Raw genomic sequence first — 26,513 nt, forward strand, 5'->3', positions numbered from 1 at the left:
ATGTACAGAACCCAAACTGCAGGATGCTACCTTGCCATAGCACCTAGCTAGGAAATACAGCAGATTACAACCAATGCAGTTACTATCCAAACTTTTCAAGTGCAAACATGACAAAAAAGATTACAGAAAAATCCAAGTATTCATAACAGGAGTTGTTTCTAAGTAGCTCATGTCATCGGTATTTCCTCTCCGTTAGCAAAGAATCAATAACAATCCACATTCATGCTTTACAGCTTCCACATTTGAGCTTCCAGATTTTCTTTCCCCACCCACCCACCATTTCTGATTTTCATTTATAAAGGACAGGAGTTTTTATCAAACCCATAGCACAAGAACTTTCCCTTTGCTAAGCATACAGATTCACACTGCAAGATGTATGTGGCTGAGCAGGAGAGGAAATCAAGAAACATAAAGGTTATGGAAGTTTTCAAAGCAGATCCACGCTTCAGTAACAGGAAGAAACAATGCAGAACTCAAAAGCTAAAATGCAAACATGACATGCTTGTCCCTTCATTAATTAGATTAGCCGGAAATAGTTACTATCCAGATCAATGTCCAACTGACAAAGTCCCTTCCCTCTTTGGTACTTTGAACAAGTTCCATCCCACAGCAACAAATGTGTTGTGTTAGCACTTTTCAAGAAATTATGAGCAGTGGTTTTGATACCTGAACTGCTTTCTGAAGCCATAATACGAAATCCCTGCTTCCTACTCAAGACAGTCAATATAGACATTCGGACCTTTCAAACACTAATGCAAACTGAAAAGCAAAAAGATCTCAGTTCACAAGTCAAGAAAAAAGTGCATATTTTAGTAAGTTATGTTGACTGCAGCTCAGATGCTGTCTCCAACAACACCTACAAGCATTTGTTTATAAACCATGTTTATAAACCATTAGTGTGCCCATAACTGCTCCAATGGTGCACACAGACTTTTGCTGGAGTTACCTCCATTAACACATACAAAACAGAACTCTGCAATATTGACCTATTTTCCCTGGTCCTTTCTACACTATCCTTGACTAAACCTTTATCCCTGTGAAAAGCAACAGTCACATGCACATTAAACTCCAAAGTAGTGGAAGCAACTGCTTAAAGGTGACCTGAAAAATATATGGAGGCTTTGGGGTCAGAAGAACATTGCAATTGTAGTTCACTCCTTGTCCTAGATTGCAAAGAACCCAAAAGCCACAGGTACATGGAAGCACATGAACTAACCATGCTCCACATTCAAAGTTGTGAAAACTTGAAGTGTATTTCACCAAAATACCCTACAATTCATACCACGCTAATCAAGTCCTCTCTGCATGTAACCACAGGAACTGCTATCAAATCTGCAACATACTAAGACTATAAAACACAAAGCCACAAACTCCACATGGCTTACACAACCAATCCAGGCTTAAACTGACTTCTGCCTTTTGAATTTGCTATGGGAACACTAGAATCACATGAAGCCCTGAAGTGAAGGGTTTCTTTCAGCATACAGATTAATACATTACAGACCTCAGTGCCACTTCTACGCTGAAAAAACGGCTGACTTCACCAGCAGTTTGACCTTCCTCCTATCTCTCGTTATATAACTGACCTGAAAGCCTGCCAGGAACTGAGTGGGGATGGAAGAGAACCACTTTCCTTGAAAATAAGGCTTTCATTCTGTAGATTAGCTGTCATAAATGAAACAGTTTGGGTGGCACAATGCAAACAGCTCTCTTGCAATATTTGCATAATGAAATATGTTTCAAGAGTAACTGCTATTTGTAGCATTTAAGATATTTTTCACAAGCTGGAGGGAAATGTGCTTTCTACCTGAATAATGAAAGAAAAAGACAAAGTAAAATTTTGTTTTCAAGAGCTGATGCGGAATTCATTGATACTGACACGGGTTGATCAGTTAAAAACAAATCTGCATCCTTGATTGCATAAAAAAAGCTGCCTGCACAGATAGCATTTGTGTGGGGTTTGTCACCCTCTCCTTTCCACGAGCAGAGGACATCACAGCACAAGCTACAAACAGATTACCTCCCCCTAATCAAGTAAAGAATGCAGTTTATTGATGCTTTGGCACAGTAACAAATTATTACAGAGAAATAATTCTAGTCCCAGAGAAGACAAGTAATCCGATGGACTTGTTTCTAGAACACATCTGCCATGATCTCAGTCACAAAGTCCACACGCTCCTCTTACATATCAAGAATAATTTACCCAGAGTGTAGCCCTTAAACATGGTATAAAACCAGGCCTCCAAAACTGCTTTACTTGAGGAACTAGATTCCTGCAAGATCCTTCCTGCAGCCACCAAGCACATTGTATAAAACCTGACTGGAATTGTTCTGGCCTAAAACCACCACCCTGAAAAACAACGTACTGAGCACTTTATGTAAGGTTTGGTTTGCAGTACCACCCGCTCTCCCCAGAGCGACCAGCACAGACTTGTTACCTAGTTTAATAACTGTTACGTTACAGAATCTGGTGATACAAAGCTATTCACCACAAGAAGCAGGCAAGCATAGGGTAATTTCTCAGCCAGCAGAGTTATTTCTCACCTTCTGACAGCATGATAAAAAATAAATTGGGCCTTTCTCCTCACACAGTAAAGAGGCCAGTACTTATTTTCAACAATAAAACTTCAAAGGGTGTCAACAAATGGAGAAACTGCAGAAGAAGCCAATAATCACCTTCTGCAGAACACCCAGTGGTTACCACGCACTAACGTCACAGGCTACAGTTACATGGCCATCTCCATCAGCAGCCAAGCCATGGAAGGAAGGCACTGTCCCTCCCACTCCTACCTCTCCATGGCTACCACCAGCACAAGCCTGTCGTGGCACAACCTAATCCTACCAAAACCAGGCATTAAGCTGTCCTCGACAGCCTAACGAGCTAACCTGGTTCACCAGAGGGCTGCACCAGCAGTAGCACAAGAGGGTGGAACCAGCTTTCATCAGCAGTGTGGGATTAAAGCTGTGAGGGCAAACGTCAGCACAGCTCAGTGACGTACTTTGCAAATTACAGGACTAGCTCATATAACATTGTAAACTAACTTATGGATAGGATGCAGAGGGTTCCCCCAATCTAACAGGATGCACCGCAACACCCTGACCTGAACGAGTGACCTCTAAAAGCAAGTTACTACTCCTAGATAATAGACTTAGAAATTTACAGATTAATCACCCTCAATTTAAAGGGCTGGCTGAACTAAAGTTCTGCAAGTTACACACTGAACGGGCACTGACACAACTCATTGAATGGCACGACAGGTATGTCTGCAACATAGCACCAACTTCACCTGAGGACCTCAGACACACAAGCAATAGCAGCTGAGATCGGCTCATGTAAAAGGAACCCCAAGAATCTACAGAATATTTATATTTATGTGGGAAAGGGAATTGGATTTTGTGGACCTGTTAAAACTGTTAGAGAGCATCCAGAGGGCAAACCACTTCCTTCACGACCTGAAACTACGGGTGTATTCTCAAAACCAGATGTAAAGGACAGCAAAAGTGAATCGATGCCTCAAAAAGATGCTCAAGTATTAAATGTTCAAATAAATCTTCAACTTCCAGGAACTGCAGTGAACGTCCTGGAAATTAAATGTTTGTTTTGGTCTTTAGTTTTTAATACACTTTGAGGTATTGGCATCAAAAAAAGATCACACCTCTTCCTTCTCCTAAATCAATGGGACTATCTGGCACAACAGCAACAAACTTAGCAAGATGCTAAACACATCAATATTCTCATAGAAGTCTATGAGATTTATGATATTCCTTATTTTTCTTATTCATGAAAAGAAAGTTATTATCTCCAGGAATGATTAAAAAGGGAAGTTCAAGGATTGGCAAGATTACATTATGCATCATGTAAAATCAGCTGCTGCACACCAGCCTTTCAACTACCACATCAAAAACATACACGCAGACTCAAAAAACCCAAATTAAACAAGTAAATAATTAGCCAGAGTAAACCCTTATCCAGCAGCTAATGGAATGTTTGCATTTCTTTTTCCATATTTTGATCAAGTGCCATTTTGTACAAAACTTGGGCTAACGAAACCCTCCCCTAAATCATGTCACTAACATGAGATTCCATTCTCCTTAATATGGAAGTCTGTGAGAACATGCCAGCACATTTTTTTCTTAAGTAGGTAATGGTTACTTGCTTGAGTATGTAAGTTACATTCTTTACCTATTCTGTAGGCACAATTAGAAGCGCAGTGTGTGTGGTGCCAGAAGTTTAAGGGCAGTTATCAAAATGTGAGCAGTTTCCTATTTGGCATTTTCCCTTAGTATTTCTCTATCACCTTCTTCCTCATATTGGGTAACCACTCTCATGCAAGCTTTTATCTGTGAGTGACACAGGAGAACTCATTACACAGGAAAAGCTTGTCTCAATGCAAGTACATCGTCGTGATTTACTTAGCAGCCTGAGAGAACAAACAACAATAAGAAGCAGAAGAGAACCAGAAAAATGAAAGAAGTTGATGAAGGCCCTCGTGTCTGTTACATAGCATTCGTGATTTTAGAACAGGTAGGCTGCATGCCAGGAGAAAGGAGGTCAGTAAGGCCATGTGACTGCTTGGTAATTAGGCTTGCTCAATAGTGCAGTTACACAAAAATATTAGTTCATGAGTGTTACATGACTGTTTAAAGAGAAAAGTTCATCAGCAATGTACTCAAGGTTGCAAGATTTAAAACACATTTTCAAAATGAATTGTAACTGTTGAGTCTGCAGAGTAACAGCACTATTTCCAACAAGAAGATAAACCTCCTGTTTTCCTAGTGTTCTTACACGATTTTCCTCATTCACTGTTAGTCATACTTCAACAGACAAGAGTTTTGCTCAGGTCACTGGAGTCATAAACTCAGCATAACATAAACCCTTGGTGTAAACCTACCCAAACCAAGGAAAGCTCACAGTAAACCTACTGCAAAAGGCTAAATCTGACTCATCTTCCAAATGCTGGGGGGTTTCTACACCTCATCTCAAACAATATGCATTTTTGACTAATGCAGCACCCTACGGCACAGGCATGCAAGCAAGTATGTTACTAACGGTCATCCAGTGACCAAGGAGATGTGGGTGTTTGGTTTTCAGTTACAAGTGCTAAATGAGACTGGCAAGCCAAAAAACGGCATCATAAGTCTTGGGTATGCATGCTATGAGAGTGTGCATTACCATCAGTTAAAAATAACTCATTAAAACCACTGGAACCTAACACGGACCCATTCCAAACTACTAAGCGTTCATTTAAACATGACTTTATGGAGCTTATTCTAACAAACAGAACTCTGTCAATTACCTACTCTGCAAAAATTAATGTATTTCTTCAAATTTGGAAAAGAAAGGCCTTATAAAACTGGGCTATGAAGGCAGGGAGATCTTCTAGTCAAAGCCATGTACAGCTCATGCCCTGAGGTATACAAGTCCCAGGGGGCTGGCTGAAGTGCTCGGGATAGCAGAGTCAGAACTCAATCTCCTTCTGCAGGCCTCTGTGCTTACACGGAAAGGAGTGGTGGCGGGGAGGGTTCCTCTCCAAAATAGGAGAAAATAGAAAAACCTCCCTCTTCTGGAAAAGCAAAACGAAGCCAAAGCAACAAAGATAACCAAAGCCCCTAACCATCTACTGAAAAAGATCATTTTCTTCAAAAGCAAAATGCAGTGTAGAGACTGTCCTTTAGGACACCAAAGTAAACAACTTAGTCAAAGCAGATGAAGTGTTTTACATAAATGTACTCGAGGACTGTACTGGCTGAAGCTCATATTAAGTGGCCTCTGAAGAACCAGGGCTGAAGCACTACAGACATGAGCTTCCTTTTGCTGGAGTCCAAGTCCACATCTGTCCATTCACAGCTCAGGGATCACAACCCAATGGCCTGTTGTTAAGCAGTATTTCAGTTGCAAAACACATCAGAAACCTATGAAGTATTCCTAAGACATGTGATTTCCTTAGCACTCGGGCCTGTTCCCATCTCCCAAACTCTTTTAAAACTTAAGCACTGACCACGCTTTGCCCATAAAGATCAACACTGCTGAGCATTAGGGCTCAATACGCAAAAGGAGTTATTCCTTTCAAAGCAAATAAACAAAAAGCCACTATGAGAGAAATGTGTAATGCACCTCGGATATGGAATAAGTGATAACTTTAGCTATTACTGAATGCTATGAGCCTCGTTGCCAGTGGAAGTGAAGCGTCCATCTAGGAAAGGTTAATGTAAGAAATCTTAGTATTTCTCTCCCCTGAGAACCAAAGGCAGGACCACGAGTCGAATCTAAAGTGACAGAAGTCACGGGGTCCGCAGGGAACCATCCTCGAGTTGAACCAAGCGGAACGGAGCACCGGACCATCCCAACTCCGTCCCCGGCTCATGACGTGGCGCAGAGCCGTCACGCCGCGCCCGCTCGATACGGGGCAGCGCTCAGCCCCGCGCCGCGCCCCCGACGGGACGGGTGGCGCCGAGCCCCGCGATCACCGGCCGCGCACGGGGCCGCGCAGCCGAGCGACGCCCGGAGCGCCCCTACGGGGGCAGCCCCGTTACCCGCTCCTTATATGGCCCGCACGGAACGTCCCTCGCCCCGCGCCGACTCTCCCGGCGCGGTCGCCCGGCGCTTCCCCCGCCCGCGGCCGGTCCCCGCTCACCGCCAGCGGTTGATGCCCACGTTGGAGGAGCCGGCGAACCAGGGGTCCAGGATGTAGACGCAGCGCACGGTGTCGGCGCCCCGGATGCACTCCCGCAGCGCCGGGTTGTCGTGGAGCCGCAGCCCCTTGCGGAACCAGTGCACGGCGTTCACCCCCATGCCGTGCTCATGGCCCGGCGCCCGGGCGAGCAGGGGGCGGCCGCCGCCCCGCGCGGAGCGGGGACAGAGCGGCGCGAGGGCTCTAGGACCCGGCGGAGGCGGCCGCCCGACGGGGACGCATCACCGCGCGGAGAACCCGCGGCTCGGCGGGACGGGACGGGACGGGACGGGCTCGGGAACGCGGAGCGGCCGCGCAGCTCTCCGGCTCTCCTCGTGCCGCGCCGCCGGCCGCCACCTCGCCGCTCGCCCTGTGACTGCGCCGGGGCTCCGCCGGCCGCCCCGCCCCGCCCCCCGCCGCCGATTGGCCGCCTCCGCCCCCACGTGACCGCCGGCCCTCACGTTTCTGAAGTGTGTTCGCTGCCGGCCGCGGCGGGAGGTGGCGGCGAGGCGGGATTCCCGCCCAGCTGGGCGGCGCCAGGGGCCGCGGGGCCGCCGGGCCGGGACGGGACGGGCCGGGCTGAGCTGGGCTGAGCTGAGCTGAGCTGCCGCCGCCGCTGCTGCTGCTGCTGCTGCTGCTCCGGGCGCGTGCCCGAGCACTGTTATGTATCGTGCTCCGCGCGCTCCCGCTGAGGGTAGCGCGCATGCGCGGCGATACCGCGCTGTTCCCCTCGGGCGTCCCCTGCTTTCCCCTTACCCCTGCCCCACCCCTCACGTCTCGCTGCGGGTCTGGGGCACCGAGCCGTAACACCGATTCCCGCTCCGCCTCCCGCCCTCCGTCCCTTATGTAAGACCTACGCAGCCACGCAGCCCGCCCGCACGGCACCCTCCCCCTCCATCGGCGATTACAAAACTGCCATGCAGGCGGGCACGGCGGGGCTGTTTGTTCGTTATTCCTAACCAGTGTTTGTTTAGAAGGTCGGAACTCCCCTCTCCGAGCGGCCCGCAGCCCCGTCTCTCGTCCCCGACCCCCGACAGGGCTGTGGTACCGAGCAGCAAGGCAGCCCGCCGCCGGCTCCCGCTCCCCGCAGCCCTCCCTCACGGGTTTCGTAACCGCCGCTCCCCGAGCCGTGCCCGCTGCAGGCTGGGCCACAGCCGCGGTCTGCAGAGCCCTGGGATAAAGCACAGCCTGCTGCCTCGTTAGGCCGTCGGGCTGTGCTTCAGAAGCGGAAGGGAGGTGAAGAATGTATTAAGGTGTGTAAGCTACGGAGGCTCTGTGAGCAAGAAGGGAAATACGGCCATGGTTAATCAAGGATAATCTTGCTCACCTCACTGCTCTCCTGCAGGAAAGCTGCTGAAGGAGCACTGTATGCTCGTGTAGTGCAGGCCGTGAGAACAAAATCAAAAGGGAAGAGTCAGAAAAGGATAACAACAGTGTGACATGCTAGGAGCTGAGCATGAAGTACATACATGAAGTATACAATGCGTTAAGAACTAGGAGTGCTTTTCAGTTCTTAGCATTGCTGTATGCTGCTGTGTGGTACATACTGACAAACGCGGACTGTTCATGAAAGGGCAGCGGGGTGGGAAGCATAACCACAGAATGGTTTGGGTTGGAAGAGACCTTAAAGATAATCTATTGCAACCCCCTGCCATGGGCAGGGCCGCCACCCCACAGCTCAGCTGCCCAGGGCCCCATCCAACCTGGCCTTGAGCACCTCCAGGGATGGGGCACCACAGCTTCTCTGGCAGCCGTGCCAGTGCCTCACTGCTCTCTGAGTAAAGAATTGCTTCCTAACAACTAACCTAAACCTCCTCTCTTTTAGTTTAAAACCGTTCCCCTTTGTCCTATCACTATCTACCCATGTAAAAAGCTGATTTCCATCCTGCCTCTAAGCTCTGTAATATACATAACTAAGAGACCGCGCCACGCAGCGCATTCACCGCACCCTAAGAACAAATTGCGCCAAGACATCAACTACAGCACGCTTAATCTACGGCAGATACCCGCACCCCGCAGCCGGCCCTCAGCGCGCCATGGCGGCAGGGCGGCTCCGCACGCCCCGACCACATGGTATGGTACGTTCCGTTCGTTCCGTTCCGCTCCGCCCCGCTCCGCCCGCTGTCAGGGGTCGGGCCCGGTGCGGCCGAGCAGCGCTCAGCGGGAGGCAGGTCAGGCGCGGGGCGGCGGGGCTGTGTGTGAGGGAGAGGTGGTGCTGGAGGGGGTGCAGCTGGGGGAAAGACAGCAGTCCGTCTGGGCTGCCTTGTACAGCATTCTGTGTTTCTGCATGGAACATAGAATCATAGAATGGCCTGCGTTGAAAAGGGCCACAGTGATCATCTAGTTTCAACCCCCCTGCTATGTGCTGGGTCACCATCTTCGTTATCACTGAGGAAAAAATGACTGTGATGCCAAACAAATTTCCAGACAACCTAAAGCTTCTCTCAAACAAGCTTAGCAAGAATTTCCATGTTGGATTTTGGAAGAGCAGAGTTTACTGTAGCAGAATTTGGCCTTGTTTTTAAAAAGCTCCATAACTAATCGGTAAGATGACTCTCTATTGTAAGTAACTGCATTACTCACAAGGCAATTTTGCCTAACAGCTGGATTACGCATCAAAATAAAAGTCATGGTTAGTTATTTTCCAGCTTTGTACTTTGGAAGTATCACCTGATATACCCCAAACAGTTTTAACAATAGTTTATTTAGATGGCAGTTTCCAGCTGAGCTAAAGTACTAATGCAGAGAGCCCTGACCCTTCAGAGACTGCTTACTCTGGCTGGACCCAGTGAATAGAATAGAACCACTCAGTTCTCTCACAGGCAGTTGTGTCACTTCCTATGTAGGAGAGGCTTCAGTTTTCAGTCCTGGTGAAAGTCATTTTTTCAGGGTACAAAAGGAGCAACACTGGAAAAATCTGTGTCTTACCTGCACTTTGGGGTGCTTTCATAGCTACTTGGAGAAGCAGTGCTAGAGCTCACTGGGCAGCGCTTCTCAAGCCACAAAGTGTATGAAGATAAAGCCATTATACCTGGAGTTACGGCATATGGCTTCATTGAGCTGTGAGGCCTTTCCTCACAAACTTGAAATACAGCTAACAACCAAGTAACTGATGAACAGCTTTCTGCTAACAACAAGCTTTAATGTAGTTCAGCATTTTCTATGTCTTAATCTATTAGATTATGATGTGGCAACATAATAAAAGTGCAGCCACTAGAAACTGAAAAACATCAACTTAAAAGCAACGATACATATTATTGACAAAAAAGTATTTTACCATTAGAAAATGTTTAACCATGCCTGAAGTTCTGTCACTTTGGTTCCCTAAACAAACTACTTTTGTGTATTTTCTTGAAAGATGGGATAGAAATCAGACTGTAAGGATTTCATGTAGCTGTTCTGCATGAAACTTCTTGATATATGTTATGCAAGAGATCGGACTGGGTGATTGTAGCAGTCTTTTCTGTCTAAAAAGTAAAAAAGAAAAACCAACACAATAAGCCTTACTTAATACTCAGTGGGTACTTCTGGAAGCACAATATGCTTTGGGAGAGGTGAATGTGGCTGTATAAATAGGATTGTCCAATACACAACTTAATTGTATCTTCTTTCCCCCTTTTGATTTAGAGCAATTTTCAGCATGTTAACAGCAGCAGCAATTAGGTCAAGCATTTCAGAGACCAGAGGTTCTCACTTCCACCTCGGTGCTTCCCAAAGGTTGTTACAAAACCACCCCCTAGGAAGTTAAGGATACACTCGGTGATATCTGTGCATGCATGGCTGCCGCTGCAGCTCCTCCAGCTGTGTCAGAGCAGGTGGCACTGCCTGTGCTGTTCATGATACCTGGCACTCAGCGCCAGCAAAGCTGCCCCACTGGGTTACCCACAGCTGCATGGCGGCCGTGCGCCCATCCAAAGGGTTGCACAATGGCTCTGGGCCCTCTGGCCCAGCAGGAACATACAGCACAGGAGAAGTAAGCTCGAAGATGTGGCACTGCTTGCTTCCCCGCAAATATCAGGGTGATTACTTAGCCCCAGTTAACAGATTCAGCTAATGAAAAATGTCTTGGTACACAAGTGGGTTTGATGATTTTTTTCTTTAATTGCAAGGAGAATGAGTTGGTAAGGCAATTAGGATGTGAACTGCTACTGAAGAAACACCTGAGAGGGATATGACACATGAAGGAACATGTCATGCTCTAAACAATCCCCGAGCAGTTAAGCAAATACATTCAAAAGAGCTAAGAAATATGTTTTAAGCTGCATTTTTGTTTTGTTTTGTTTTTATTCATTTAGTAGAATTGCTGTCAAATTAAATTGCATATAACATTTTTCCACTGCAGTGTGAGTGAGCTGTAACACCGTCACTTGCAGGAAATAGCTGACAGCTTTGTTCTTGTATGACTGCAGCATATCACGGACAGAGTGCTGCCCCCACAGCAGCACAGCTGCATCTACATGTTATGTTGTGGTGAGGCATCAACCAGAATATTAACCTTTCAGAAGTCTTTTCTTTCCCTTCTGCACAAAAGCTGATTTTATTTTTTTCCAATAACAAAAATACTGTTAAGAGCAATTTCTTATGCCAGCTCAGTCTAAACATCAATGGCTCTGAGAATGTTATGAGGTATAATTTGTGTCTTCAATGTGTTTTCAAAGCATTGTTTTCCCTTTCTGCATAGGGCTGCATTCCATGATGTTGAGAGGAGTTGCTCACAGCGCAAAAGATACAGTTACATTTCTGCTGGCAAGATCTCACTACAGTAGCCCTGGGTTGTGGTTTGGGCCTGAGGTAACAAACAGAAGCTTCTTAATTCATTCAACATATACAATCGATACAAAGTCGAGACAGGAAAATCAAAAAACCATTGAGGACCTCCACAGATTGTCGGTTGATATTAAGAAGATACGCAGAGTAAAGGAATGGGTTCTCCTCCAGGAGGTGGCCTATGTTACAGAAACGGCCAGAATTCTACAAGAAATGGGTGCGGATAAACCTGCTATAGCCAGCATCTTGGAACGCTGCCCACAGGCAATGCTGCTTAGCCCTGAGGAGCTGAACTCTCAAAGAGCTCTGTGGCAACTGGTGTGCCAGAAGGAAAACCAGCTGATTAAATTAATAGAGCAGTTTCCAGATTCTTTCTTCACTACTGGGTATCACGAGAACCAGAAAGCAAATATTTTATTTTTTCAGGAACTGGGACTTAAGAATAATATAATCACCAGGTTCTTGACAAGCGCACCCAGTATCTTCCAAAATCCAGCTGAGAAAAACAAACGTGTGATAGAGACATTACAAAGAAGCTATTTGAGTTTAGGAGGTTCTGATGCAAATATGAAGATCTGGATACTGAAGTTACTGAGCCAAAATCCATTTGTTTTGTTAAGTACCTCCTCGGCAATTCAGGAAAACTTGGAGTTTCTGCAAAAGAGTAATTTCAGTGACCACGAAGTCCTACAGCTGCTGTCCAAACTTAAAGGTTTTATTTTCCAGCTTACACCCTCCACCATGCAGAAGAGCATACTTTTTTCCAAAGATGTCTTTAAGTGCAACGATCAAGAATTCAAACGATTGGTGCTGAAATGCCCAGCCCTTCTCTACTATTCTGTGCCAATTTTGGAAGAAAGACTTGAGGGGCTGCTGAAGGAAGGAATTTCTATAGCACAGATTAGAGAGACACCAATGGTGCTGGAGCTGACAACCCAAATCATTCAGTACAGGATTAAAAAACTCTCTGCTTTGGGTTACAATATAAAGAGTGGAAATCTAGAACACCTGAATGGGACTAAGAAAGATTTTGAAGCCAATTATGGTAAGATACAATCAAAGAAGGAGAGACCCATGTTTAATCCTGTTGCTCCTCTAAATACTGAAGATTAATTTGAAGACTGTACTTAAAATTATGCAGTAGGGAATGATCAAAGAGAAAAGAGGTTTGGGTTCTTTGATAAGAGTTGAAGCACAAGTCATCTTAACCAGACTGCAGTCTTATGTTGTCCTTTGCTGCGGAGCGGACTTTATGCACAACTTCATTATAAAACTGCAGCTTTTAATGCTGGTTATGAGAAAGGTTGATTAATCCTTTACATAAGGATTTTTTTTTTCCCCCAGGGAGCATCTTGCATATCTTTTTGGTTCCAATTTCCTTATCTGCCTTGCCTCTAGCTTCTGTGGCTTTTCAGCTCCATCACTGTGCTGTCCGTGGTAGTGCTTAGCGTAATCTTTATCTGAGGGAGAGAAAAGGAGGATTATTTTGCCAGTAATATTAATCCACCCACTGGTCCGCTGCCTTTGGAGGTGTATATCGAGTTCCATTCCTCATTGCTGCAGGAAGTGGCTCCAGCTCCTGCATCCTGAATTGAAGAATTGAAGCAGACCTGACTTTTGGGTGGCAGGACCCAGATAGAGCACAGCTGAAAACAGGCAGGACATAGCATTTGCATTTAGCTGCTGCTACTGTGATACCCTCGTGTGTTCATTTACAAACCATAATGGGGAGAAACTACAAGGCAACCTCCTTGAAATTTCCATGACTTCAGAAACTGGCTCCTTTGGCAAAAGGATGGGGGGCAAAAGGACATATACTTATTGCTGTTACGTGGTTGTTCATTTCTTTTCTAGCAAGGCATGGGGAGAGAAAAGGCTATGGAGTGACTTAAACAAGTCTCACGTGACTGGAGGAGAAAGGGAAAAGTCCCATTTTTGTATGGGTATAACAGAACTAGAGTCTGAGCATGCTGGTGATTAAAAGCGACCATCAGATTTGCAAACAGCTGCCATAGTTTCTAAATATATGGGTGATGGTTTCTCATGTATCACTGTAATAGTTGACAAGTGCTGGCTTTTAAAATAACGCCTGTCCTACAGTGTTTAAGTGCTTAGCTTTTTAAAATTTATTTTAATTTATGGGTTGTGAATAATAATAAAAAATAGTAGCACCATTAAAGATCCGCTCAATAAAATTAGGATCAGCAATATTACACATAGAAAACAAAGGTAGACTTTCCTAAGCAGCTATTCTATACAGATTCCCCTTTGGCATCAGGAGCTAAACCAGACACACGCCCACCACAGGCCATCCAAATCCAGGGCTCCTTCTGTTGAAAAGGAGCTTTAAAATGCAGAGGAATGGAGGTACTGAATGACGTATTTAGAAAGTGAGCTGCAAGGCGATGCCACACAGCCTGCCACATTAATTAGTGCAAAATCTGGTCAGAGCCGTGACAGGATGCCAGCAGGTCACGGAGGTGAGCACCCCCTGACCAGAGCACATGTGGTGGCAGCTAGAATTCAAGTGACACCGCCAGCAGGCACCATAGACATTCAGCTGCCTTACTAAGCCATTTCTTGGCTGACTCTTCAAAACACACGATTGATTTAAAAGAGGGAGCAGGGAAGACAGCCATATGAGAAGATTGCAGCAGCAAGATCACCATATTTCAATTCAAAACCCTCCATCCCTTGGACACAAGGGGGCATTTCAGCTTTCTGGAGGTATTCATAATACCATCTACTGTAATGCTGAGCCCCAGAAACAAGCAGTCATTCAGGATGAAAAGAAAATTGAGACATAAGAAAATGCTTTCCATAGAGAGTTCTAACATTTCTACTGGTGTCTGGCTTTAAAATTCCTACTAGCTACTGCTATTCTCATCATGTAAAGTACTCCCAGTAGCAATGGAAGAAATACGTCACTTTCCTGTTTCCTCAGCAGTCACTGCCAGATATTGCAAATGCTTTTTCCCTTCTGCAAGTTTCAAAACAAAAGCATTAAGACTCCTTTTCTATACCAGCTGGCCAAAACTCATTCAGCCCTTCATCCATAACTACACCTGGGGCCCGTCTCTCTGCTCTTCCCAAGTGTATTCAATAACAAAACCTCAGGTAAGCCTTTGATTACCAAAACATTACTCAGTAACTGCTGCAGTGCTGAAATCCTCTTCTTAATCTCTGATGTTATAGTGAACGTAAACCAGTTTACACCGTTGAAGTTTTGCACATAAATCATAGAATCATTAACACTGGAAATGGCCATTAGGATCACCCAGTCCAACCAACAGCCCATCCCCACCATGCCCACCTACCATGTCCCTCAGTGCCACATCCACAGTTCTGTAACACCTGCAGGGACGGTGACTGCACCACCTCCCTGGGCAGCCTGTGCCACTGCAGCACCGCGCTTTCTGGGAAGAAATTGTTCCTAATATCCAATCTGAGCCTCTCCTGCTACAACTTGAGGCCATTCCCTCTCATCTTACTGCTGTTACCTGGGAGAAGAGGCCAATCCCCATCTTGCTACAGTCTACTCACTCAAAGTCTCTGGCCCAGCCTTTCTTTGCAGAACTAGCAGTCATGCATACAAATTATCTTCCTAAGCATTTCCCCTTTTGAAATGGGGGCTGGGAAGGCGAGTTTTTAAAAAGTTCCATATTCTGTTCAGCTTCCTACGATCTTAAAAGCGGGTATCGCCAACCCGCGGATCCCAGAACTATATAACAAAAAACCAAACAGTGGAGATTATTTTGCATTGTGTCTACGCACAACCAACATGACAATGAAGTATGAGTTTTGTTAACAGCAGTTTGGTGCTATTCAGGTGCAGACTGCCCCGGCCTCGAATGCAGCATGAGGATTCAGATGTAAGCATTTAATGACCCACCTTTCTTCGCAAAGTAACTAAGGAAGCTTTCAGTAAGTCTGAAACAGCAACAATTTAATGTTTCACAAGTGTCAGGACAGAGTCAGAACAAGTTCTTAAGACAGGGCCTTCTTAAGCAAATGGAAAATAACACAGAATACAGGAAGAAGCTCTTCTCCAAAACTAAAACCATATGCCACGGTAAAGCATTTCAGTTACAAGATTCAGAAGTAATAACTACAACACATGCTAAGAACAAAACACATCAAAGCAGGTGGCAACCTTGTACAGTTCTAACATGGCGTCTCTCCTAACATGCTTGTTCTGCAGCAGGTTTCATAGCATAAAAATTAAAGAATGACATAAAAAAGGGGTGGGGTGGGGGGGTGGTAAAACAAGTTCAATGTCTGAGCGTTCAGAAAACAGTGAAGGGTTTGGTTGAGTGTTACAAATCTTGCTGTGCTCCAAACCAGCTGATACACAGTGCTCACTGGTAGTGCCCTGGGGTACACTGGAAACTGCACTAGGCTCACAGTTATTTACTGCAGCTCCACTGCTGCTGGTGTCTGAGGTGCTCATTCCTGCAGCTATGTGGGATCTTCAAACTATGCAGCATTCTGTGCTGTCACCTTCTGGCTATAAAAGTAGTAAGGATTGCATTTATTGCTTGACTTTACCTCATTACACACCTGCAGCAGTTTGGAGATAAGCAACTGGTGCAACTAACGAAGGGAGCAGAAGTCCACCTGCTGGGTTTTGCTCTCCCGATTGCCCCAGTCGTTAAACCTAGTAATACACCATCATTACTGATAGCCAGTATAGCTGTTCCAGACTGCAGCTGAAGTACCAATGGCTCAGAAGACAGGGTTACCGCTGTACCATCACGTGCACAGTTTACTTTCAACAACCATGAACACAGGAGCAAGTTTTAGACACGTGATATACTTTTGCTTTTCTTTAATCTCTAAGAAGTCTCTATATATCCTCGCACAACCACAGCTACCTGAAAAGTAAGCTTACAAGCTTGGAAGTTTTTGGAAGGAACACAACTTCTTAGAAAATACTGCATATACAATGTTCACAGCCTTCTTGTTTGCGAAGTCAGCACACACACATAAAGATCACCAGAGGCTTCTACTTTAAGGCAACCTCAAGCTGTGTCCTTGGAGTGTATTTGGCCTCACACACTGTGGAGGACCTACAGATGTTCCCGTATGAGGAGTGTCAAAGTTTGGCATTTGTCAGTATACAGCTTTTTTTCTTTAAAGGGCGCTCACATGCCATTTTTGGTTTGAATCAAAGTACTGCATTCTACTCAGAATGCAAGGAATGAGATAAAGATGTAGTGAAAAAAATCTTGCATCCATTTGAACAGAGCAAGAAGCTAACCTGGCACATCAAGGAGCTGAGACAACAGCTTTGCTGGTTCTTCAGTGGTTTCCAGCTACACAAAGCAATTTTTTCAAGTCACACAGCTGTGTTAGATGACCACAGCCACCTGCTCAGTTTCCGCTAAGCCATCATTATTTTCTGGTGTCTCTCAGAAGCTGATTAAAGCAAGTTTCCACTTGCAGTAGACAGATGCCTATCATTAAATACACCTGAGATTTAGCAATCTTGTATTCAGTAAAAACTGAGTAAGTTTCAGGTATCATTCTCTGAAGCTTGTTCAATGAACTGCACAGAAACAACAGAACAGCACTTTACGAAGCTTCACCTAATAGAGAGGTTCTTTTCTAATAAGGCATTAAGTTAGATTTTATTATCCCTTGTACCACTCTGTCAAACTTTCTCACCTCCCATCCCCCTCTCATTTTCAATCTGTTTGCTTCCAGTTTGGAATGGCAGAGTGCAGTCACTGAAAACTGTCAGGCTGCCTGCAAGTACTGTTTCCTAACTGTAACTATTGAAGCACATCCCACGGTGCCATTACACAGCTCAAGGATCCTTAGCAGGAGGATGTGGAAGCCACTGGGGACAGTAAGTGGCACCTCATCAAACTGACTGTACGGCAGATTATCAACTTAAGTTTCTATGTTCACATTTCAGTCCAAAACTGCAGAAGACTTAGAGTACGTGAATATTCAAATACACATTACCCCTTCAGACACACATACTCACTCCTATAGTTATCAAGTGTAACATTTCACCAGGTACAAAGCTTGAAACTAGGCCGTAACAAATCTTCAGATGCTGTGCTAGCCAAGCTTCTTCTGTCCTTTCCAGATGAAATCAGCCTTCTCTTCAGAAGACAGTGTCTAAGACACATGGCTTCTCATGGTCCAAATCTTAGCAGATTTTAATGCCACCAATGTAATATTGTAGAAAATCAAGTACGTCTCTCAGTTTTGGCTTTAGTCAGATTTGTCCTTTTTCTTTCCTGTTAAAGGCACTTTGCTCGCAACAGCAGATCCTACTGCTGTAACGCCTCCAGCCACAGCAGAAACACTTCCTTTGACCAGCCCCACTCCCACTGAAGGCACTGATGTGACTGCTGTTTTGGTGATTTCCAAGCTCTTCCCTCCAATCCAAGCAACACCCCCGATCGTGGCACCCACAGCTCCCTTTGTCACACTGAAAATGCCACCAGTCACACGAGAGAGCACGCCAGGCTGCTGCTGCGGGTGGTCTTTGATTGAACCTGAGGGAAGAAAAAGCAATCAAGTCAATCACAGTGCCACAACTAAAGCATTTTCAAGAGAGTTATTCATAAGTATTTCCTTTTATAGTCTAACAACCACTGCATGTAGTACATACTTACCTTACAGTTTATTTTTCTTGGATGCTCAAACAACACCATTGTTCCAAATAGCAAAGTGCGGTGCAATGAGATACATATACCTCAATGCTGTTTTCTAAAACGCAAGTTAACACAGGGCCTACAAATATCAGGCACACAGCTCCCACATGGTTTTAAGTGCTGAAATCAGTCCTCTGCCTGCACAACCACCAGCCTCTTTGATGCTGCCAACTCTTGCAGCCAAGGGAGTCCACTTCTGGATCTCGTTAATGGCAAGGGAATGTTGCTCCCTTTCAGTTCCACAGGGCAAGGTGACAACAAAGGAACTCCTGGTTTAGCTCATGAAAAGTGGTCCCCAAAGGCATTAACAGCTGTGCAGGCAGTGACAGGCTCCCATCAACAGAAATCCCGCTATGAGACACATAAACAAAACCCCAATCACTTTTTTTCCCTGCATGTTGTTGATGCAAGTCTGGTTTTCCTTTACGCTATGTTTGAGCTGTGTATTGAATAACATGGTTCCTTGATGCACGCTGGATAAGTCAATTCACGGTTTCTGTTTACGGTACAATTACACAGCTTCAAATCTGGTGCCACCTGCAAAGCAGAAGGCAAAATACAAGAATAGTACTACCCATACAAAGTATGAGCAGAAAGCTTTCTCTTGCATGCATTTCCCTAAATTCTCCAAGCAGCATGTTGCACGAGTGCCATTTGAACAAACTGAAACTACTCCTGTCTTTAAAACATAAAAATAATGCCTAGTAAGCTGGATTCATAATGGTTCTATGAAACTATTCAACATGCTAGGAAGACAAAAAAAAAAAAACCCATACATACACACCACTTTTACACTGTCATCTTCAACGAAGAATCAATTATAATTTACCAGTCATGCCACCATTCAGATTCTACACATGTGTTTTGGCACGTGTGAAACAATTCACTCTTCAAGGGGGAAGGAAAACAAACAAACAAAAAAAAAGCAAACAAAAAACCAAAAAACAAAACAAAAAAAAAAAAAAGGAAAAGTAGCCCATGAAGTTTGACTTGAAAATAAGACATAGTGGGGCATAGGATCCAACCAGACATCTGTGCTCAGGAATGCTTCAAGGATCTTGACAACCCTACAAGAGCTTTAAAAGAAGTATTTTCTCCTAACAATATCCTTAAGAAAACACTGCGCTAACAAAATTTATTTATCCCTTTCCTCTCACCTTCTTGTACTAGTGCTTCCTGTGTTAAGAATACATCAAGTTATTCTACTTGAACCCCTTCTGCTTCAGCTGTGGATAATACTGCTGGTTCAAGTGAAGTAAATTGCTCAGTTATACAATATGTAAAAGCTGAGAAAAAAATAACCTGCAAACAACTAGAGCTTTTAAGCATCATTATAAACCAAAGAACAATGAAAAGGAGAGGAAGCAGGACTTGCTGACCTCTATGTAGGTTTATTATGTTTGGTACTAAAGTGAGAGAAGACAAATACATAAGACCTATGTGTTGAGAGTGGTTTTTAGTCCAGTACATCCCCAGCATCGCTATGCAAACACAACCCTCACAGTCCACAGCCTAGAAGGGAATACTGCTCATTCCAAACTTTTATTTCCTCTGCAGATATAACAAGATATTTAAAATTCATTTGGTTCATGGGACCAATTCGTCCCTGCATTCATCAAACCAAGCGCTTTGTTGTCTTCACAAAACCGTGAGATTAAGCCAATCAGTGAGAACCACAACTAATGTAATCGTGGACAAAAAAACCTCCAAAAGAAGAGACAGACCCATCTTGTCTAAAAGTCACAAGTACTACAAACTCAACAAGCATCCAAAAGGGTAGCTGGGCTCTTTCCACCTCATATATGGATTGATTCAGACCTCTGGGAACTGATCTACATACCATGTCCTTCAGTATCTGCCCACCTTCCCTAAAATATCAGCAGAGTTATTAACCACAGTGAACTCACTGGTTTGTACCAGGACAATGCAGAACTGAACAAGAATCCAAGCCAATCCCATCCCAGGACTGAGTTGCTTACTGTTATTTGAAAGTTAAGAGTTCAACTTGCAGATCCATCTTTAAAATAGGTTTGATCTTCTGGCGAATTTCTGTAAACTTACCAGGTATTATGAAAACTAATACATACCTTCTGGTGGTTCATCATGGAGGTAGGATGGGACATCCTGATGACTCTTGTCCATTTGATTCATTGTTACCTAAAAAAATAAGTTCACGTATGCCGCAGATCTCTTCTGCCAAAGCAAAAATACAACCCATGAATCTAAAATTCATACAGCATCAGTTCCACAGACAAGGACTTTATTCTTCATCACTAGATAAGCTGGCATCAGCTGCTCAGTTACTGCATGTTTTATTATGAGACTGTGCTGCTGAACTCTTCAACCAGACTGAATACTTGAGGAGGAACCTTCCAGCAGGTCAGCAGCTTTGGCAAGAGCAGCCACACTGCACCACATGCACCTCAAGTGGCCACCACTGATCAACAGCTATGAAACAGATTAGCAAACATAGTGGTAGATGCTGGAAAAAAAACAGCAGCCTGCCTGTAAGATCCATTAGGACCTAGGAAGGAGCGGTTTAAATAAATGAGTCCTTGTGGGAGGATTTGAATAAAGGCCGGGAGAAAATCGACCAAAAAAACCAAAAAGGTGAAATAAACGTAATGAAAACACTCCAGATACCATGTGGTGACAGCAGCACAACTGGACTATTTTAACTATACACGAGCTTTCCAATGAAAACATTTCAGAGACAGGTGATACTAAAACAAAACAAACAAAACCACACAAAACCCATCAAAAGCTGCTCCCTAGTGCAGCTCAACACCTTTCTACCTTCCTGCCTTGTCAGGGACTCCCTGTTTTCCTTCTCCCTGCATATATGCAGAAACCCTTGAGATCACTCAGTTCCCTCCTGGGCTCACTGACCACCACCACAAGAACTGCAGCCCCTCCTGCCATGCCCATTTCTGCAGCTCAGGAGGGTGGATCCAGAAGGGATGAGGAGGCAGATGCACAACTCAAGGGTGGGAACACTCAACCTGGAAAAGAGCAGCTCAAACCCTCACACAGCAACTGTGAAGTCAAAACAGCGCAGAAAGAGCCAGCACCCACACGCTAAGTGACAGATAGATCTTTGCATGAGCAGGAAACCTAAACTGAACATTAATGAGTCTTCACAATCAGCCCTGAGGGGATCAGCTCACAGCTCAGGAAATATGGGAACAGCATCTACTGCCAGCACGATTTATCTGATGGCAATGGCAAGCAGGTGCCCTTCTGTCTTTTGATGTGGAAGCAGAGAAACAGGAAAGTGATTAACAGCACATCAATATGGGAGACTAAATACATGAAAGCTAAGAGGCAATCTGGAGAAAAGCAGTTATGTAATTCTTTGTTCTTTTATTTAATCACAACTCAGTGAGTTTGAAAAGAGCCTGACAGATTCCAGGGAGAAACAGAAGGGGAAGTGAGTTCTGAGAAAGGACCGGATTCAGCACCAAGCCATTTCTTTGCGGCTGTCTTCCCTACTAAAAAGAAACCTGGCCAGCCTTACTTCAAACAAAGGAAAAGTGGTGAAAATAATTTTCAAAATGACCCAAGGGAAACCCAAATGAATGAACACAGAGAATAACCTGTATTTATAAAGAGCTACCCCCTACAATGTGTCTGAATCCCCAACATCTAGTCTGCTTGCAGTTCCCAAAGAATCCCAGATGAAATTCACTGGTTCAACTTCCAAGAACTCTGTCAACAAGTCTTCACGAGATCATTGCTGTTTGAGTATTTTCTGCTGTCAAGAAGTTATTGGATTCAACAGCACTGACAGCAGGTACAGCCCCAGAGAAGGATCTTGGACCTGCTGTGCTAGCCATCATACAAGTATTCAATAAAGACTAGCCCTGTTCTGTGGAAAGAACTGGAATAAGGTAGGCAAACAGGTAACATAGGGAAAAGACTGCTTCACAGCTGCCTGTAATCCAGGTTAGGACACTGTCAGATTGACTTACAGCTGCAAGCATAGAAACAAGTGAAGCAATGTATTGACAGGGGAGCTTCACAGCAGAGCTTCTTGTTTAGGGACACCTCCCCCATAAAAAAAACCAACAACAATAAAGAAACCCACAGCACTCCATAAAAGCAGTGACACATTCCCACCCCTTGCTACCTTCTGCAAAGAGCAAGGTCATGGAAATCTTGAATACAAGCTACTTTTTGAAAGGTAGAGCAGAATTTTACACATCACTCACCTTCAACAACCTAACACAATCAGAACACCTTCCAAGCCACAGTAGTGCCTCACTCTCCTACAGCTCCATTGACTGCAGTGTCCTACTTCACATGGGTCAGGCACTGGTAACCTGTCGCTACAAGACCCCAGAAAGGCAGAAAGTCTTTTCTAGGTTTGTAAAAAGCAGCTAATGAAAACCAAGTCACCCTTGGTGAGCTCCAGTCATCAGAAGGGGGGATTAATAACATTTTTTCTTTAAAAAACAGAGTCAGCAAATGGGTTCTGCTTTTCTGTCTTTTACAGAACACTATCACAGCGAAAGCACTCACCTGCAATTCAGCGCCTCCTTGGTGTGATGACATCCAAGTGCTTACATCCCACTTCGGAAGGGAGCCCACGGTCACCCGACTGCTGTGTTTCCTAAGGGTGGTTCCTCTTCACTCTCCCTACTAGAGGTGCATCCCTGCAAAGGAAGAGAAAGCAAAACTCATGAGACATGATGGAATTGTTAACTCTCCACCAACACCTAAGGCATCTGGAGGTGCAAAGATAAGGTTTTGCTTGAAGAATTAGATCATTCATTGATTAAAGCACCTTGGAAACAGCTAAGTCCAAGTCTCCTGTACTCTGAATCCACAGACACCAAGAATGCAACAGCAATGTTATTATCAGCATTGCAAGCATATGCAACTAGGCAAAGATTGATCATAAGCCTGAATATATATTGATCATAATCCCTGGAATACAGGATCTTGAGCCCTGGTGCAGACAAACAGCCATGCAAAAAACACACGTAAGCTTCATCTGTTCTTATGTAAAGAAGGTGAAACAAATGTAGACCTTATGGGAAATTATGAACAAGAACACAAGTGACTGGATGCTTATTCCCCCCCTCTATGCTCACGAAGGCCTCCCACACCAAAAAAACCACAAACAACAAACCCACTTTTTCAGTTGGTTTTAAAGCAGAAAGCACACACTTCCATACTGTCACAATACAAACAGCTAGAAGCTACAACAATTTACACAGCTGGAAGAAAACAAGCAGCTCAGAAGTAGTTTTATGGTTGAGATATAATGCTGTAATAGGACCCTGAGTGAAGGCTCCAGGAAGCACTGGAGGTCCTTGTCCAGCCATGCATACATCCACATCCGAGCCACTAAACACCAGAATGTCTCACCAAATATATTCCTTTGCACAAGAGGTGTTAGGTCAGCTGTTTCCCCAGAGATGTTCTGCATCCACCTATAAGAGAAATGCTGCATTAATGACATTGTATGGAACAGGGTTACCACTGTGTTCCTGCCACGTGCCACAGTCCACTGCAAGGAGAAGCAATCAGCACAGCCTTCAGGAGCCTGGGCGTTATGGGATTCAGCTCCCTGAAACTCTAAGGACACAACCTCTCTTTCATGACCATGGATGGAGCTCCCGGACAGCAGCCGGCACTGATCGCCATCAGCCTTGTAGACATGGGTGCCACCTCCCTGCCTTCACGCAACGCTCACAGTGTCTCCCAGACTTTGCAGACAAACAGCCCCACTGTTAGGGCTCGGCAAACCCAGCCCAGCAGCCGCCACAGGAGCTGGCTTCTCTCAATGCCACCGCTCAGACGTCTGTGGGCAGCAGCGCAACGACCCGAGGATGAGGCCAATTTTGCTTGGCAGCACTACGCTGCTCCAGCACCGGAACCATTCCCTAGGGAGAGCAGCGAGCAAACCGACCGTCCCAGCTCAGCACGGAGCCTGGAGGGGGCCGAGAAAGGCCCAGAGCTTTCCCAGAAGCCGTGCGGTGCCGCACACCGCAGTATCTGCGTGCTGAGCTCAGCTATAGTACATGCCCCGCTGGTTACACAGGAGCATGCCGCCTACAGCGGCTCGGGGCAGGCCGCCTCCGTTCTGCCTTCACCTTCCGCAGGGAACCACGTCTCCGCTCGGTGCCCGACCAGGCTGGGACCGCCGTGTCCGGGCCCGGGCCGTGCCACACGGCGTCCCCGGCTGGCTCATACAGACAAAGCGAAGCGCTTCCAGGTTCCTCCCCGCGCAGCTCAGCTTCAGGAGCGGGTGGAAACGGAGATAAAGTTAAGCGGGAAACATCCCAACGCGGAGCAGCGTGTAAGGAAACGGGCAGCACCGGAGGCGGAGCGGCGCGTCCCCAACACGGACAAGTTTCGGGAGAGCAGAGCGAAGCGCTCCTGCCGCTGCTGCGAGGCTCGGGCGGAACGGCGGCCCCAGGCGCCACGCAGGAGGCGGCCCGCAGCCCGCCGGCACCCCGAGCCCCGCGGGCCGGCGCTGGGCGGCGGCACTGACGTGGCACCGTGGCCGCGGCGGAGGGCCGGCTGCGGCGCTCCTTCCTCCCTCCTTCCCGTCCTCACGGCGCGGGGCCCCGGCAGGAAGCACAAAAGCTGCGCCCTCCGCGGGCCGGCGGCCCCGCTCGGCCGAGGCCCCCCGCCCGCTTCCCGTCCCCGAGCGGCAGAGGGAGGGCGGCAGAAACGCTCGACGGACGGTCGCCCCCCGCCCCGAAATAACGGCGGCGGCGATCCCCGCTCGGTGCCCACTCACCGCTCGTCGCAGCGGGCACGCCGCGACCCGACCCGGCCCGGCGGAGACTTTACTCCCGCGCCGTCCTCCGCTGCCGACGTGGCGCCCTCCGCCGCCCGCCCCGTCGGCGCCCGCAGACCCCGCCCCAGCGCCCGGCGCGGCCCCTCGGCGGGCGGGGGGCGCGCAGGCGCCGCCACTCCCGCCCCCTGCCCGGCCCGCGGCTCCGGGCCGCCGCGCCGCCCCCGGTGCCTTTCGGGAGGGTCGGAGCTCCCGCAGAGCCACGCGGCGCCTTCGTTCAGTCCGGGGGGGTGGCGACCCCCGAGGTCGGGGAAGGCGAATCAGCGGGTCCTGAGCGGACTTGGCTCCTGCGCTGGAAGCAGGTCCGTGTTCCCTGCTCTGCCCCTGCTCTTCCTCCAGACGCGGGGATCCCGGGGCTGCCGAGCGTCCCTTGCCTTGAGGCCCTGTCTGCCATACTTGACACGCAGGCACATCTCTTCGTGTCCACTATTTCCCCCATAAGGCAGCCAGTCCCCCATAACCCTTACATCACGAGGCACCCAGCGGCCGACAACCCTGCTTGAGCCAGGGGGTTTGGAACTCGGTGATCCTTAAGGTCCCTTCCAACCCAAGCGGTTCTGTGATCTGAAAACTCTTCACCTGCTGTGATCTGAAAATGAAAGGCACCGCAGTGAGAGAAACCTCTTCTTCAGATTCTGAAAGACGCGGGGTGGAGCAGAGGAGTGTATCAGCCAAGTGCTGTGTGTGAGTGGGCGGCCTGCACACCCCGAGCCCCAAAGCAGCAGTGCCCTGGGACGCAGCTCTGCAGGCACAACAGGAGCACAGGGATGCGGCCCTGCTGCTCCCACACACACACCTCGGCTGATGGGAGAGCTGGGCTGCAGGGATGGCACCTCTTCTCATTTCGTTTTTCATGCATGGAAGCATTACATCGTCACTGATCTCCAAAGGAGAGACACCACTCACATATATACAGCGTCTTCATTGCGTATGAGGAGACATGCTTACTTAAGTGTGATGTCTGTCCTGCAGCTGCATCTTGTCTCATAGAAAACAAAACTGTCTGCTAGGAGCACTGGGTGACTGCAACGCATGGGGAAAGAAAGTCAGAGAGACACATGGTTCTGGTGATGGTTCAGAAGGTAACAGGTCACATTCTGTGCAACTGAGAGGATGCTCAGGTGGGCACTGAAAAACCTGGAACAAAATTTCTCCTTACTAAGTATTACTTAACTGAACGATATCTATTCATTAAGTTGAATATATTCATTAAGTTTTGTTGCCTAGACCACAGAAAGGCTTCATATCTGTCAAAGTGCAATGGGGAATTTAAAAATGTACCTTTGATAGGAAAATGACCAAAGTAATTGAAGCAATTTCCCAGAGTACAAATTAAATTCTAATAGGAAAAAGCATTGTTCCTTCTATCACGCTTTTTTTTTTTTACATTAGCAGCAATTATTTGATATTCCAGTCTTACAAATATGAGCAGTCATGAGTAGCATGAGCAACGTTTGCTGCAACAAATGAGCCTGGAAAGGTCAGCTCCCTGCCTTAGATAAATAAGGTGAGCAGTAACAGTGCTGTTTAGTCTCGTAGGTGTGGTGTGCTGCACAGAAGCATGGCAACTCTTATTATTATTCTTTTAATCCT

At 46.4% G+C, this 26,513-nt stretch overlaps 3 protein-coding genes across 9 annotated transcripts in view; 1 reads left to right on the forward strand and 2 right to left on the reverse strand.

Annotated features, from left to right (window-relative positions):
* CRY1 (cryptochrome circadian regulator 1) overlaps positions 1-7,021 on the reverse strand; it is a 31,547-nt gene extending 24,526 nt beyond the window's left edge. The window contains exon 1 of one of the 2 annotated variants that reach the window (XM_015863858.2): positions 6,636-7,021. In XM_015863858.2, the coding sequence (XP_015719344.1) occupies positions 6,636-6,793 (158 nt within the window). In that variant the 5' untranslated portion in view covers positions 6,794-7,021. The remainder of the gene's footprint in view (positions 1-6,635) is intronic. The other variant, XM_015863869.1, reaches the window with a different exon arrangement.
* Positions 7,022-7,405: 384 nt separating this feature from the next.
* On the forward strand, positions 7,406-13,617 carry MTERF2 (mitochondrial transcription termination factor 2). 4 transcript variants are annotated; one of them, XM_015863917.2, is made up of 2 exons: positions 7,406-7,924; positions 11,353-13,617. In XM_015863917.2, the coding sequence occupies exon 2, from the start codon at positions 11,364-11,366 to the stop codon at positions 12,549-12,551; it is 1,188 nt and encodes a 395-aa protein (XP_015719403.1). In that variant the 5' UTR covers positions 7,406-7,924; positions 11,353-11,363; the 3' UTR covers positions 12,552-13,617. The 4 variants fall into 4 exon arrangements, with proteins under 4 accessions (XP_015719403.1, XP_032300990.1, XP_015719393.1 ...); XM_032445099.1 differs by lacking the exon at positions 7,406-7,924 and adding an exon at positions 8,759-8,842; XM_015863907.2 differs by lacking the exon at positions 7,406-7,924 and adding an exon at positions 8,780-8,838.
* Positions 13,618-15,362: 1,745 nt separating this feature from the next.
* Positions 15,363-24,975, reverse strand: TMEM263 (transmembrane protein 263). 3 transcript variants are annotated; one of them, XM_015863927.2, is made up of 5 exons: positions 24,864-24,975; positions 23,483-23,547; positions 22,631-22,764; positions 20,197-20,266; positions 15,363-17,950 (listed from the first exon to the last, which is right to left on the reverse strand). In XM_015863927.2, exons 3-5 carry the CDS (start codon positions 22,661-22,663, stop codon positions 17,664-17,666), a joined length of 390 nt encoding a protein of 129 aa, XP_015719413.1. In that variant the 5' UTR covers positions 22,664-22,764; positions 23,483-23,547; positions 24,864-24,975; the 3' UTR covers positions 15,363-17,663. The 3 variants fall into 3 exon arrangements, with proteins under 3 accessions (XP_015719413.1, XP_015719430.1, XP_015719421.1); XM_015863944.2 differs by having other exon boundaries at positions 20,197-20,302; XM_015863935.2 differs by lacking the exon at positions 24,864-24,975 and adding an exon at positions 24,211-24,317.
* Between the last annotated feature and the right edge of the window lie 1,538 nt (positions 24,976-26,513).

This window comes from Coturnix japonica, chromosome 1 (assembly GCF_001577835.2).
Source record: "Coturnix japonica isolate 7356 chromosome 1, Coturnix japonica 2.1, whole genome shotgun sequence".
In the NCBI taxonomy this organism is placed as follows: Eukaryota; Metazoa; Chordata; class Aves; order Galliformes; family Phasianidae; genus Coturnix; species Coturnix japonica.

Excerpts from the sequence above, each read along its gene's own strand:
- MTERF2 (XM_015863917.2), top strand. The coding sequence starts at position 11,364 with ATGATGTTGAGAGGAGTTGCTCACAGCGCAAAAGATACAGTTACATTT.
- TMEM263 (XM_015863927.2), bottom strand. The coding sequence starts at position 22,663 with ATGTCATCACACCAAGGAGGCGCTGAATTGCAG. Across the intron at positions 20,267-22,630 it reads AAGGAGGCGCTGAATTGCAG|GTAACAATGAATCAAATGGA; the intron begins GTGAGTGCTTTC and ends TTATTTTTTTAG. Across the intron at positions 17,951-20,196 it reads CCATGATGAACCACCAGAAG|GTTCAATCAAAGACCACCCG; the intron begins GTATGTATTAGT and ends TTCTTCCCTCAG.